Source organism: Ailuropoda melanoleuca, chromosome 13 (assembly GCF_002007445.2).
Source record: "Ailuropoda melanoleuca isolate Jingjing chromosome 13, ASM200744v2, whole genome shotgun sequence".
NCBI lineage: Eukaryota > Metazoa > Chordata > Mammalia > Carnivora > Ursidae > Ailuropoda > Ailuropoda melanoleuca.
This window is the reverse complement of record NC_048230.1, coordinates 34253270-34268269: the sequence shown is the minus strand read 5'-3', so window position 1 is coordinate 34268269 and position 15000 is coordinate 34253270. Positions and strand designations below refer to the sequence as shown.

Genomic DNA, 15000 nt, shown 5'->3' with positions numbered 1-15000 from the left:
TTTAAAGATTTTATTTATTTATTTGACAGAGATAGAGACAGCCAGCGAGAGAGGGAACACAAGCAGGGGGAGTGGGAGAGGAAGAAGCAGGCTCCTAGCGGAGGAGCCTGATGTGGGGCTCGATCACACAACGCCAGGATCACGCCCTGAGCCGAAGGCAGACGCTTAACCGCTGTGCCACCCAGGCGCCCCGGGATTACTATCCTTATAAGGAAAGGAAGAGAGCGTCCTCTTTCTTCATGTGAGCACCCAGTGAGTGAGAAGGTGGCCATCCACAAGCCAGGAAGGGAACCCTCATCAAGAACCGAATCTGCCCACAACCTTGATCTTGGACCTCCCAGCCCGCAGAACTGGGAGAAAGCAAGGTCTGTTGTTCAAGCCGCCAGGTCTGTAGTATTTTCTTATGGCAGGCAGAGCAGACCGACATCAAGCACTCCTCTTAAACCCCAGAGAAGCTGATGAAAGAAAAAATGGAAGTACCTCGCTCTGCCTGACAGCAGGGAACCTAACGATCCGTAGATGGGCGGAAATGCGTNAATTCCGTAGATGGGCGGAAATGCGTTCAGTTGCCCTGCCGTCCCACCCCTCTCGCTCCTGACCCGCTGGACTGAGTTGAGGGAAGTCTTCTGGATGGACCTTCCTGGTGATTAGCCGCAAAGCTTGGGGGGGGGGGAGCAAAGGCTATGGGCTGATCTGTGTCCCCCCAAGATTCCTACGTAGAGTGGGCCCAAACCCAGTAGGACTGGCGTCCGTAGAAGAGGAAGAGACACCAGAGAAAAGGCGACATGAGGAGACAAGAAAGAAGACAGCCATCTGCAAGCTCAAGAGGGAGGCCACAGGAGAAACCAAACCACACCTTCTCCAAAATATTGGGGTGTTTTCGCCCGAACCACCTAGCTAGTTGTTCCTTTACGACCGCCTTCTGTTTTGCTCCGAGGATTTCACAGACCTACAACATGTCTCCCAAACGAGGCTCTTAGCCTCTGTACAGCGCTGGCATTGTTCTATTACTTTTTCCTTTGTACTTTGGCAGAAAAGGCTCTTGAGTGGAACAAATAGTAAGTGGCTAATGGATTCTTCTTTTCCTTTATGACTTACTGTTTAATCTACTTGGCTTCCAGGTCTACTGAAGGGATCCTCACCCTCTACCCATTTCCTTTTCACCAGGTACCTTCTTAGTCGCCCATCTCCTCACATCGTACGTCAGAAAATAGTGGGAAATATAAACATACAGACTTTTTCATGGAAAAGTGCACAAAGAGACCTAAGATACCTCCCTGAGATCCCAGTTTCTATGAGGTCCCGAATTTTACTCTTGACCTCCGGCCCCTTTCTTCTGCCGTATCGGTCGTGGTTTGTAGTTAGGTATTTGCGTATCGATGTACGGCATTGCGTAACCGGGGGCCTGCTGCACTCACTAGATGACAAGCCCTCTGAGGGCAAGAAAGGCATGTGCCTGTCTTGCCCCCCGGTATCCTAAGCTCAGTGTAAGGCCGGATACAAAGTAGGTGCTGACTACTGTGTTGAACGAGCGAAAGAATGAGTAGAGAGAGAGTCCAGACAAGGTGCTTTGGCGAGTCTCCGCATCTCCTACAGCCCCGACTGAAACAAAACAAAACTCTCCCTGCTCTTTCAGACGACACAAGATGTACAAAGAGCAGCTCAACCTCACCTCCCTGGATGCTCCCCTGCAGCTCCGACTCGAGGCCAGCTGGGTCCAGTTCCACCTGGGCATCAGCCGCCAGGGACTCTACTCCCGGTCCAGTCCTGTCGTCAGCCAGCTCCTCCAGGACATGAGGCGCTTTCCCACCATCAGTGCGGGTGAGAGTCACAGGGTCAGGCGGGGTGCACTGACTTTCTCCAGGAGAGGCTGCATAAACCATCTCAGACTGGGCTCTAGGGGGAAATATTGAAGGGTTGGCTCTGACACCAGATAGGATAAGAAGAAGAAAACTGGACTCTGATCTTTTCCCCTTTGAATGGGATCTTATCATGCTAATCTCATCACAACCCCATCAGAGAGCCCTGAGAACGTGTTTCTGCATACGTAAAGAATGGTGGTGACTGCCATTTATTGAGTGCTTCTCGGACACCTGGCAATTCTTTTTTATACAGTGACTATACAACATAGATATTATCTGTGGCCATTTTAGAGATGGGGAAACTGAGGCTCAGAGAGGTTAAGCAACTTGGCCGGAGACCCAGTGGTCGTGCTGGGATTCAAACACAGTCCTGCTGTTCCAGGTCTGTGCTCTCAAGCACTCCCAGAGTCTCGTCACTAACAGGGACCAAACTAGCCTGGGTCACTCACCAGGTGCTGCTGGTGCGTCCACTGAAGGGCTAGAGGGCATGGGGCCTGGGACGGAGCAGGGTGGAGGCTGCAGCCAGCTGGGGCCCCGAGCCATCCCCTGTTGAATGGACAAGGGCCCCAGGCTGCCTCACTGTCTCCCCCTCTGTGGTCTGAACCAGAGTCAAGGGCCCTGCGTGGTGGGCCCTCCCAGGAGCAAGGCTGGATGTTCTCACCGCCCTTCTCCTCCTTTTCAGATTACAGTCAGGACGAGAAGGCCTTGCTTGGGGCATGTGACTGCAGCCAGAGTAAGTGGCCCAGCCCCACCTCTGTCCAGCCCCCTCACCGCCACAGCCCCGTGAACCCCAGGACCTGGCAGCAACGTGACGGGCCCACAGTCCACTCCATGGGGGTCCTGGTCAGGAGTTGAAGGAGCGTGACTCTCTCTGCCCAATCTCTGAGAACTCGATTTCTCTCCATCCACCTACCCATGTACCCACCCCCACAAAAGAAAAGTCATTCAGGAGGGGCCGTTCCCAGGGCCCTGCTGGAGAGCGCGCGGTCCCCTGCATCATCGGGGAGCTTATTAGGAATGCAGATTCTCAGGCCCCACTCTGATGCGTTACAGGTTCGGAAGAGAGTTTGTACGGCCCAGGGCTTCCCTTCGCTTTAGTTTAGCACCTGCCATTTGCTGTTTTATAGAACACAGAGGCGAGTCAGATGCTGTCCCAACCCTCTCGGGCCTCATAGCAAGGCCAGGATGGGGCAAAGCGCGTGGAGTAGCCAGAACACAACATGTCAGGAGGTAGGGGCCCCACAGCTGTCTCAGTCACCAGACCCTGTCCCGGCCCCGGTGTGCGGTCTGAAATAGAAACAACAGAGGAAGGATATCTGGTCCAGCGCCACGCGGCAGGGGGCAAGATCGGCATCCACAGGGGTGCCGCGGAAGCAGGGAGGGGAACACACCAGCTCCTCTCGGGAAAACAGCCTTTGGGGTTTGCAGTGAGCGTCTATCTCGGGAAACCTGTGTCGTTTACCCTTTTCCCATAAGAGCAGACAAAGGACCGTCTTGAGCCCCCACCACGCTCTCCGTGTCCCGACACGCTAGAATTTACCCTGCAGCCTTCGAAAGCAAATGCTGGTCTTCGGGGTCTTACTACGTAAGAGCAAAAAGAAGAAATCGGCTGGGTTTTTTGGAATGAGCAAGAGGTCACAGCCGTGAGGTCAGGCCCAGAAACGGGGTTCCCTCTCCCTTCTCCCCCTCACAGTTGTGAAACCCAGCGGGGTCCACCTCAAGCTGGTTCTGAGGTTCTCGGACTTCGGGAAGGCCATGTTCAAACCCATGAGGTAAGCCGCCTTCCTCACCTCCGCGTCCAGCTGTGGCAGCCGTGAGGGGGTTTGGACCAAAACTGGGTAAAGGTGGGCAGCATGGGGAGGGGATCTCTTCCATGCAGGCCTATCAAGTACTGGGAAGAAAAAGTTGTGTCCCTTTGAAAAGGGAGCGATCGCAGGGAGCCCACCTGGCTGGTTTAGCCAAGGCTTCAGAAGCAGGTAGGTAATTCTTGGGTGAACCCCCCCCAAACACAGAGCCGCCATGTTTGAGGTATTACATCATTCTAAGTGATTGCGACAGTTGGTCGTGCAGGGTTAGTGTAGACCCGTAAGTGGGCCCTGGTGAGAGAGAGGAGGCAGAAGGAGCCAACACTGATGGAGAAACACGAGACCTTAAAGGGAAGCATAAAAGCAATGATAAACGGCACCTTGCCCCCCCCATCAGATCTATGAGTTGCATTCTCTGAGCGCCATTCTGACCTGGCAACTTAGGAGGGTTGTGATTTTTTTTTTAAAAAACTTAAAGCTAATTATATAGCCGGGGAGCTTGACTTTCACTTCTCTCATGTGGGGAGGAAAACCATTCACACTGGCCGCGTTTTATGTGCAGGAAAGGACTGGCAGTCCCAGCCTCCAGCCTCTTTTCTGCCCCATCACTTACAAACAACCTGCAAAGACGGTCCAAATGAACCAGTTTTCTTCCTGAAGAGAGTGCAAAACTTTCCAACGTTGGGTCAAAAAAAACCATTTTGTCTATTCTTAGGCCATAACACAAACTTTAATCTGCATTTGTATAAAATTTCATCCAAAGCCAAACGGCGTCATTTTAAAATGTATTTCTTGGAAAAGCATGCATTTTTTTTTTCTATAGGTCATTTAAAGTAAAAAAACAAACACACAGACAAACACTACACGTGTCCCTTACTAAAAAGGGAAAGTAGGAGTCTATCTTTGGATAATATAAATTATGACCATAATTAAAGATCATATTTTTCACATAATCTATAGAATATAGACACTGAGAAATACACCAGCGCTTGTCAAACTCACTGAGAAGCCCTCACTGATGTAGAAATGACTTTCAAATTTAAAACCACATCGAGGCAGGCCATACAGACACGGGGAAATGATGTTTTAGAAAATTCTAAAAGGTGTCGGAGGGACTGTGGATCCTTACAGATGGAATTCGGGAGTTAAAATGTGGAGATGGGGATGCGTGGACACGTTCCTTGCTTGCCCAGGCATCCGGCGGCAACGCTAGTGAGAAGGGGGCTCGCCCGGACACAGAGGCCTCTACTCTCAATGTGGCCGCGCCTTTTAAAACAGGACGCCTGCTCTTGGCAGCCCCTCACCGTGGTTTCCAGGACTTGTGTTTTTTGGCAGCGTGCACGTGGCTATTTCAATCGCGGGAGCCGTGTATTTACTGCTTTCTGCAACATTGTGTGCATTTATACTTGAATTGCTCGGGCAGCCCTCGCGCAGTCCCCCCACCCCCGCCCCGCGGATTATGAAACTAGCCCATCACTCTGCCCTGTGTATTCGCAACAAGGCAAGTCAAGCTTGGGGCCAGAGGCCACGCTGCCCCGAAGGATTGGGAGGCAAATTCCGAACATTCGTACCCAGCCAGCCCATCACACTCGGGCAGGCCTGTTGCTTTTCAGGAATCCACCAGCGATTTTAAAATGTGTATAAATCAAGATTCTCTGCACCGGCCTCCCTCCAGCCTCTGGCTGGGCTCTCGTTCAGGACCCAGCTGAGGTTCCTCTGAGGGGACAGGCTCATGTATCCACCCCTGTCACCCTAAGACCTGGACCTTTTCTGTTCTTCAAATGTCAGTGGTATTAAACTGCATCTCTAGGACACTTTTCCTTGGAGAAAAGCCCTGCCTCCTCCCCCACCTCGAACTCTTGACTTCTGGGTCTCCATCACCTCTGGCTGGCCAGCCAGTCCCTCTCTTCTGTTTACACCTGCCCGAGAATGTACACCCTCCCAACTCAGCTACCTTTTAAAAGGATCAGCCACTGTCACCAAAGTGGCTCCAATAGGAGACGTGGTCCAGGGACTGCCTGCAGGACAAGGTCCTACAAGAAGCCCGAGAGTCTTCTCCCGGCCACGGGAGCCACAGGAGCCACGGGAGCCATGGGAGGCGCGCGGGGGGGGGTGTCCCTGGCGTGCCACTCCATCAGGCACGTGTTCATTAAAAGCATGAAAGCCTGTTTTTCTCTCCCTGCGATCACGCTTCTCAGCTCCCCTCTCAGGCTCCTGACCAGGTTTGAGTCCGGGGCGTGATCCCTCCCTTCCTTCCAGACAGCAGCGAGATGAAGAGACACCCGCAGACTTCTTCTATTTCATTGACTTTCAGAGACACAATGCCGAGATCGCAGCTTTCCACCTGGACAGGTAGGGCTGGGCCCCAGGGACATGGTGTTGACTACAGGGGCCGACGGCCCGAGGGGCGCTGGAAGGACCCTCAGGTGGGACCTCCCTGGCACCCTGTCTTCCTCGCGAACCTCAGCGATGCCTTTGAACTCAACACGTCTCCCGTTCAAACCCATGTTTGAAAAACACGAGGCCTCTGATGTAATGAAAAGAATGACCTAGAAAGAAAACTAACCACCCCGCCAGGCTGCTCGGGCTGCCAGCTTGGACCTGACCTTGCCCTTAGCTCTAGTTTCCTGATTGGAAACGGGGAGAACGCATCCACTCCCATGTATCCCAGGAAACTTAAGGTCACGATATTAAAAGGTGAAAGCACATCCCTAAACTTCCTCCCCTCCCATTTGCCCGTCATGGCTACTCAAGGTTGTGTTATGGACTGGCCACTGGGGCACCACCCCAGGAGCTTTTCAGAAATCCAGAAGCTCGGCTCACCCTGGACCCTCTGAATCCAAGCCTGCATGTGAGCGAGAACCCAGGTCACTCATATGCTCAGTAAAGTATGAAAAGCTCTGACCTAGAACATAGCTTGGACCGTGGGAAGGCTTGCCCAGGAGGCTTGCTGGAATCAGGATTGCTTTGCCACCCCTTCTCCCAGCCCCACAGACACAGGTCCGCCCGGGCACGGTCAGCTCAGTACCACAACGCACCCTGGGCTGGGTGTGGTCAGGGACAACCGTCCATTTCTAAGGGGCGACCATCCGACCCCCTGCCGATCCCCCAGACGTGATCAGGGCTTTTCCCTCCTCCAGGATTCTGGACTTCCGACGGGTGCCACCCACAGTGGGGAGGCTAGTCAATGTCACCAAGGAAATCTTAGAGGTCACCAAGAATGAAATCCTGCAGAGTGTTTTCTTCGTCTCTCCAGGTAGAGTACCGGCCAGAGCAAGCTGTGGGTGGAGGAGGGTCGGCCCCGTGGCCGCCGACACGTTCCCCATGGTCTGAGTGCCCGCCGGCCCTCGTCGGGATGGGTGCACACTGCCCTCGGACTCTCCCACCCCGGCCCAGCTGAGCGTCACACCAGATGAACGGGGGATGGGAAAGGTCGTAGGTGAGATGCCAAGTAGCCTGTGTGGGCGACAGTGCCAGCCTCCCTGGACTCCGACGTTACCCACCCAAGCGAAGAGCATCCAACCATCTGGATGGGAGGCAGTGAGAGCCAGGCCCGCACTTGCTCTGCTCGGCGGCATTTGAAAAACTGGTACCCAGGACACTCAGTTTCAGAGCAACTTGCGAGCCCTGACATCTGGGGAAGCAGTATTTTCTTCTGCTGTTGCCTCTGCCCCAGCTGTGAGCTGAGGCTTTCCCTTCCCTCCCGGAGCATTTTCGGGGGGCGAGGGCAGGAACACGGCACTGCCTGCTTCTCTTAGTCCTTCTCTCTCCTCCCACGCCCTCCAGCCAGCAACGTGTGCTTCTTTGCCAAGTGCCCGTACATGTGCAAGACCGAATACGCTGTCTGCGGCAACCCGCACCTGCTGGAGGGCTCCCTCTCCGCATTCCTGCCGTCCCTCAACCTGGCGCCCAGGCTGTCTGTGCCCAACCCCTGGATCCGCTCCTACTCGCTGGCAGGAAAGGAGGAGTGAGTTGGCGCCCGGGCCACGATGCCATGCCCACGGCCCTGCAGTCTTGTCCCTGAGTGGTTGCGGTCCCTGCACCAAGGCCTTGCCACTAACCTGGCTCTTGGACCCCAAAATCCCAATCATTTCCTGATCTCAGACCGACCCTGGGGCCAGCTGTGCCTGCTCTCCTCCTTCAGTTCACGTACTCGGTTACCAAGAGCCTTCTAAGTGCTGCGGGTACGGAAACCAAAGACACGGGCTCTGCCCAGCCTGGAGGGGGAGGGGGCGTAGGACTGGCAGGCAGATTACGAAAACACAGCAGCACCCTGCTGTCACACAGAGAAGCAAGGGGGGACACCCGCTCCACCTGAGGAAGCCCCGGGAAGCCCAGGCCCAGTTGGGATCAGGGAGGCAGAGATTTGGGGGGCGAGGGGAGGTGTGAGGAGGGCCCCCAACACGTTGCCATCTTGGCTTTTCCAGCCCCAGGACTTCTTCTCCCCCCCAGGTGGGAGGTCAATCCGCTTTACTGCAACACCGTGAAGCAGATCTATCCATTCAACAGCAGCAACCGTCTTCTCAACATCATCGACATGGCCATCTTCGACTTCCTGATCGGTGGGTCCCCCGCGCTTCGAGCGCCTGGCGACAGCCAGGACAGAGGTTCATATGCTCCCCTCTTTTGAGAGCACCTCACTCAGACGGCGGGCACGTGGTGGGTCTGTGTGCTCGCTTAGCTCCCCCCTCCCCCCCTGCACCGTCCCTACTAACTGTGGGAAACAGCCTGGGGCCCTGGGTTCAGACCCCTGACTCAACTGCGGACAGGCCTCCAGGCCCGGCGGGGGGGGAGGGGGGCGGGACACAGGGGTCAGAAGCATCCGCCCTCCTTTCCAGGCAACATGGACCGGCACCATTACGAGATGTTCACCAAATTCGGGGATGATGGGTTCCTCATTCACCTCGACAATGCCAGAGGGTAAGTGTCCCAGCACCGCAGTCCCGGCCGTGGCCCGGGGGCGCTGCTCAGGAGACCCCCGGAGAATGAGGTCCTTCCTCGGTCACGTACCAGTCGCTCTGCCCTCCTTGTTCTGTTTCCTTTTTCTCCCCATCTTTGCTAAGTCACGCTGGGTTTTCCTCCCACCTGAGCGCGCTGGTGAAACACACGGACGTTTCCACACGGTTCTACTATGTGGTTCAGCCCTGGAGGCCGAGCGCATGGCTCCTCCCCGGTGTCTGGCCCTCTGTAGTTAGGGAATGAATGAATGAACGAACAAACGAACAAATGATGCTTGGCTCTAATCTCTTCGCACGGAGGCTCTGGGGAGCTGCTTGAGGAGGGGGCTGACCCCTGGCATTGTACCCCGGGCCGTGGGTCAGAACAAGGCTGAGGTAGGGGAGAGAGGAAACCGTTAGGAGGGACGGCTGGGGGTCAGCCTGAAAGCCCGTCTCCCCTTCCAGGTTTGGACGACACTCCCAGGACGAACTCTCCATCCTGTCGCCGCTGTCCCAGTGCTGCAGGTGAGCTCCCAGCTCCAGGGCAGGTGGCAACGGTGACCCTCCATCCCACTTGCTACCAAGCTCCGAAGGTCTTAGTGTTCACCGGTCTAGGACCCCGGTAGGGAGGGCGGCAGGGATGACCTCATTTCTTGTCCACGGACAGAACTTTCCCCACACGTGTCCGCGCGGGATGGAGGAGGACCTCGTCTCTTAGACCCTTCAGTCACTGACTCTGATCTCTCACCCACTCGGAGACGCGCTCACCCTTGCAGAGCCCGAGAGTCTGACGCGGCGAATCCGATCTCTGGTCGCTCAGCACTCAGAGCCGCTCATAAATATCACTTGCTCACCATCTAAGGAAATTCCTGGTTCAAGTCCCATAAACTGGGGGCGCCCGGCTGGCTCAGTCGGTAGAGCCTGTGACTCTTGATCTCGGGGTTGTGGGTTCAAGACCCGCATTGGGTGCAGAGATTACTTAAAAATAAAATCCTTGGGGGCGCCTGGGTGGCTCAGCCAGCTGAACGTCTGACTCTTGGTTTTGGTGGTCATGACCTTGGGGTCGTGGGATCGAGTCCCAGGCCAGCCTCCACGCGCAGTCGGCTTAAGAGTCGCTCCCCCTCTGCCCCTCCCCCCTCTAAAATAAACAATCTTTTAAAAAAATAAAAAAACCAAAATCTTTTAAAAAGTCCCATGAGGGGCGCCTGGGTGGCACAACGGTTAAGCGTCTGCCTTCGGCTCAGGGCGTGATCCTGGCGTTATGGGATCGAGCCCCACATCAGGCTCTTCTGCTATGAGCCTGCTTCTTCCTTTCCCACTCCCCCTGCTTGTATTCCCTCTCGCTGGCTGTCTCTATCTCTGTCGAATAAATAAATAAAATCTTTAAAAAAAAAAAAAAGTCCCATGAACTCGTGTCAGATTGAAAGGAGGTACTTGGACTTTGCATGGCCGCCATGCTCTAGAGACCGTCTACCCCACTTCCGTACCTCTCTGGTGTCAAAGTCCGGCTGGTGGAAGGCCTGCCCCCTCAGCTGCAGTTTCCAGAGCTCACCAGAAATCCGGGATGCACGCCTAGCAAAACCACCTCATTCACTTCCAGCTGGAAAACTCTGAGCAGAGCCTGTTCTCTACCCACTTCGGTTCGTTTAAACGTGCCTCCGTCCATCCCTCCCTCCCCCCCCAGGCGGCTACGCAGGGGTTGATGATGACAAGTCAGACAATTAAGCTGCTTACACATCTGAGTGCAAGTCAGATTCTCACAGAAAAAGAAATCAAAATCCTAAAGTCGAGATTGGCTCCACCCCATTTCCATCCCTCTAAGAGGCTGACACAGAGAAATATAAAGTTGGCAAGAAACAGCTTAGAGGCTGAGGGTACCTATATGGCTTTTGAGATGGCAAACCTCTTCATCATTTCACCTACCAGAAACTTCTCTTGGTGGGTTTAAATCTCAAGATGTCGTTAACTGTCACTTATTTCCTCTTCCCTGGTTTTCATTAACATGTGCTTGAGAAGACACGGGGGGGGGGGCAGGGGAGAAGGCTCCAGAACATCAGCTACCACAGCTGTTTGGGGGAAAGTAGTTCAGGCAAGCTTTTCTCTTCACATTTACTTACTTGTCTATGACTCTGTCCTTCCAGAATAAAAAAGAAAACGCTTTTGCACCTGCAGCTGCTGGCCCAGGCCGACTACAGACTCAGTGACGTGATGCGGGAGTCTTTGCTAGAAGACCAGCTCAGCCCTGTCCTCACAGAGCCCCACCTCCTGGCCCTGGACCGGAGACTCCAAATCATCCTACAGACAGTGGCGGCGTGTGTGGAGGCCCATGGAGAGCAGAGTGTCGTAGCCACTGACTCAGCAGAACAGTCCACCCCAGACTCTAGCCAGGCTAACTTGACAAGCTAAGGGCTGGATGAAGCCAGATTTCAGGAACTACCCCTGGAGTGGACTCTTGGGTGCAGACCACTGCTTCCTCGCAACCCCGTCGATGCTGGGGGTGCTGGGTCATGAGCTCTGGAAGAGGTAGGGCCCTGGGATGATTCCACAAGAGCAAAAGAAGAGGGATCCACTGAACTTTCTCCCTGGGTGCATGACTTCTCTACTGGACCTCCTTGGCTCCCTCTTTCCCAGAGAGCATTGCTTCATCAAGGCCACAGACCATCTCCTGAGCCCACTGGGAAATGTGGATAGGAGTCGGGCTTGGAAGGTTTGGAAGCCTTGTCCCAGGAAAGAGTAGAACAAATAAAATTAAAGGACACCAATGGACACCTAGTTGACCTCCAGATCCTTATTCTATCTACAAGGATAGTTTCTGATCCAGATGAAACATCTGGCATCTCACGAGCAGACAAAAAAAAAATCTAAACATGGTCGTTCTCAAACGGGTTGAAAATAGCCTTTACACTTTCTTTGCTGTCCCAGGCACTGTGGCCCAAAGGAATACAGTAATCCCCCATTTACCAGTCCAGAAGTAATTTCTCAGAAATGTTATTACAAGGGGTAAAAATAACAGAGGAATTTGCTCAGAATATCTGCAAAGGGATGTTTTCAATCTGAAGAGTATTTAAATACCAACCAAAATAACATCAAGTATGTCAGATTCAGCCTCCAGCAACAATAGAAGGAATTGTCATGAAGGGAAAACCAGTGTAGTCTTGAGGGTGAAAAAGCCGGGGAACGGGCCTGGCAGGTGCAGGCGCCTGGACCCAGGCAAGAGAAAAGCCAGGGCCTCCCACTGCCCACCCACCACGATCCTCTTTCCCACTAGGTCCTGGAGCTGTCACCCACTGACACCCTAGATGCCCCTCCCCTCAGCTGCTTTATCAAACGAGGACTAGATCAAGTTGACGTTTTTTAAAGATTTTATTTGAGAGACAGGGAGTAAGGGAGAGCACGAGCAGGGGCAGAGGGAGAGGAAGCAGACTCCCCACTGAGCAGGGAGCCTGAGGCGGGACTCCATCCCAGGACCCTGGGATTATGACCTGAGTCAAAGGCAGACGCCTAACCAACTGAGCCACCCAGGCGCCCCTCAAGTTGACTTTTGAAGCTTCCCTTAAAAATGGATGAATCAGCGACCTCATCCCCTCAGCCTTCTCCCTATTGAGTTGCCAACATGTGAGACACCATTCATAGGAGGCTTTGTCTCTTATTCCGTAATTCATGTCTGAAAACCCAAATGATAGGAATGTATTCACACTATGGAGTGATGAGTTTACAAGCAAAAATGGCTGATTTTAGCACATCCACTTCTCTGATAAAGGCCAGAGGCTCAAATTTTAGAATTGGGGGGGGCGGGGGTTGAAAGAAGTTGTTGGTGGGTGCCAGGTCAGGCAGCGGAGAGGTCGTCTAAGCCCTGACAAGTGACACGAGTCTTTCTGACCCACCCGGTACCCCACATCCCTGGCGCATTACCCCTGACCCTATGTCTCCATGACAATGACGTCAGTGCCGTTCACAGAGCTCCTCCCAGGTGAGAGTCGGCGGACAGGTTTCCCAGCCTCCCGAACACACACAGAGAATCCCTTACCTCCAAGGGACACAGGAAAAAACGGGCTCACAAAATCACACAACTCAATGATTTAAACCTACTCCCAAGTGTTCTTTCCACTGTCATACAAACCCAGCAGTACTCCAGTCTGTGACGGTATGTTTGTTTACGTAAAAAACTCAACCCGTTAGTAGACCCTCCCCCCAGAGACTTCCATCACCCGTAGGCACCACCACTGCTCAGAGCTTCCCACTTTGTGAACTGTCTCCTACCTGCAGACATTATCGTCTTTGGGCGGAGGGACCAGGTAACTGCACACAATGGTCTTGGGCGTCAAACCGCAGAGCCTACGGAAGGTAAGTCACAGCTCCATCGCAAACCTGGCCACTTCTAGGACAACGCACTGGCTTTCAAACGGCCTAGAATAGACATTGTGGTGTCGTTTACAAAGCGTAACAGAATGGAGTTTGACCACAATACGTGATGTACCAACTTACCTAATTTTGTACGTAAAACCCCATTATTTTTTCACTAATGCAAAGATTTAAGACTCTATCGTTTGTCAAAAATACATTTGTCAGAAAATAAGAGACTGCTTTCTCGGAACTGTCAGGTTCTCCCAACAGGTCCATGTTGGACCACCGTTCAATTTCCCATCACATAAAAATTCTCCCGCCTCTTCGTAAAAACTTTTCACATTACTACTGATAATGAAATGAAAAATGAAAGGGAACTGTACGGTACATAAATCGGCAGGGAAAGGGGTTTGAAGGAATTCGTTTTTGCCTGCCTAAAGCCAGGACGATCTGGCTTTAAGAAGTGCAGCTGGGTGTCTTACTCATGGTAGTTTTATCAAGTTACCAGGGACACCGACTTAGTGGAGACAGAACCATCTGCTCCTGGAGGAAACACATGGTTTAGGTTCCCGAGAGCCTCTAGTTACAGTATTTTTGTAAATAAATCAATACATAAGCTTGTCTTACCTGTTAAGGTGCGTTAAAGACACCACATTATGTACCGCTGATTTAGAACACTGAACCTGACTCATGCCTTAAAGAAGCTACTGAATACACTTCTCGACAAGACACACGTCACAGGAACACTAGCCAGCACCTCAGCACTACACTTGGGGGCCACTTTAAGTCCTGAAATCACCAACAGAAAGCACAAAAATGCCAGAGCAGCACGGCACAGACCGTGAGGCAGACATGCGATGGCAGGAGCGCCAGAACCACAAGGCAGAGCAAGGTTTGTTCAATCTCAGTGGCACGCGCACGTCGGGAAAATCAAAGTCTTTGCCACTCCGCTCACGTCCAGGAAGGACGGAGAAAGTGCTCCGAGTACCGACTTGGGGCTTCCTAATAAGTTTCAGCAGCTAAGCAAATTCATAGGATTCGCAAATACAACACCTCGAGTAGCGAGGACGAACTGCGCTCGTTTGACTGTCACCAAGCTGATAAAAGAAAAGCTCTCCATCTAGTGGTGACATTGAGAATCACAAAGCGACTTCAGCGAAATGGGCAGAACTTGCACAAAACGAAAAAATTACGCTCCGTGGCTTGAGTTTCTGAGTCAACTCGGGAGGAAGTCACAGCTCTGCACTTAATGTTAACAAATTTTAACATTAAATGTACACAACACTGATTTCTGTGTGAAAGCTCCACCGGCTAAGAAGGGAGAGACTGAACTCCCCCTTTCAGCATCTCCTGTCTGCAGCCTTTCCTGACAGCGGTACGGTCGCTACCGAGTGGGACACGTGAAACGGTGATCTGGCCACTGCCTCTCAAGGTTGTTCTAGCCCATCTAGAAATTCGCTGCCAAGGCCGAACAAAAATACAGAAAGGTTCAGCTGTTCATCCGTGATCGTGGAGACCGAGCAGCAGTAAGAAAATGAACGTCAAGCTACTTCAATTTTAAAATGTCAACATTTGAGTCATTAAAAAACAAAAATACAATTCCGCATGAGCCAGTGTTCTAGAAGGAGAATGAAACTAGAACCAGTAGAGTCAATCCAAGGACGTTCTCCTCAGTTACATTCTATGGTGACTGAATGTCCCGCCTCCAGGGCGCTGAGGGAAGCGGCCACTGAATCCAGGCAAAGTGCATCTGTTACAAAGCAGCACAAATTAAAGGATGTTCTAGAACACATCTCCAACTTCGCTGGATATGAAGGAATTAATACCAATGAGCACAACTTAATCATCTCAGAAATCTGAGGAATATCAGAAATAAGACTTTACGAATGTAAAATATATCTAAGTAAGCGTACCCAAATACCCAAAGGCATGTATTAAATTTAAACCACAGAGTATGCTGATCCAGATATAACATTTCCCATGAAGTCTGGGAAAGTTCCAAGACCAGAGAACCAGTCTGTCTCAAATAAAAAGGAACTCTTTGGGCTTTTG

At 52.6% G+C, this 15000-nt stretch overlaps 1 protein-coding gene across 2 annotated transcripts in view; it reads left to right on the top strand.

The window, feature by feature from the left end:
- FAM20A (FAM20A golgi associated secretory pathway pseudokinase) overlaps positions 1–11376 on the top strand; it is an 18972-nt gene extending 7596 nt beyond the window's left edge. The window contains exons 2-11 of one of the 2 annotated variants that reach the window (XM_034641905.1): positions 1637–1821; positions 2545–2595; positions 3556–3634; positions 5927–6019; positions 6808–6923; positions 7454–7634; positions 8120–8229; positions 8506–8587; positions 9070–9129; positions 10746–11376. In XM_034641905.1, the coding sequence (XP_034497796.1) occupies positions 1647–1821; positions 2545–2595; positions 3556–3634; positions 5927–6019; positions 6808–6923; positions 7454–7634; positions 8120–8229; positions 8506–8587; positions 9070–9129; positions 10746–11010 (1212 nt within the window). In that variant the 5' untranslated portion in view covers positions 1637–1646 and the 3' untranslated portion in view covers positions 11011–11376. Of the gene's footprint in view, positions 1–653; positions 1822–2544; positions 2596–3555; positions 3635–5926; positions 6020–6807; positions 6924–7453; positions 7635–8119; positions 8230–8505; positions 8588–9069; positions 9130–9271; positions 9791–10745 lie in introns of those variants that run through there. The other variant, XM_019806363.2, reaches the window with a different exon arrangement.
- Positions 11377–15000: the final 3624 nt, after the last annotated feature.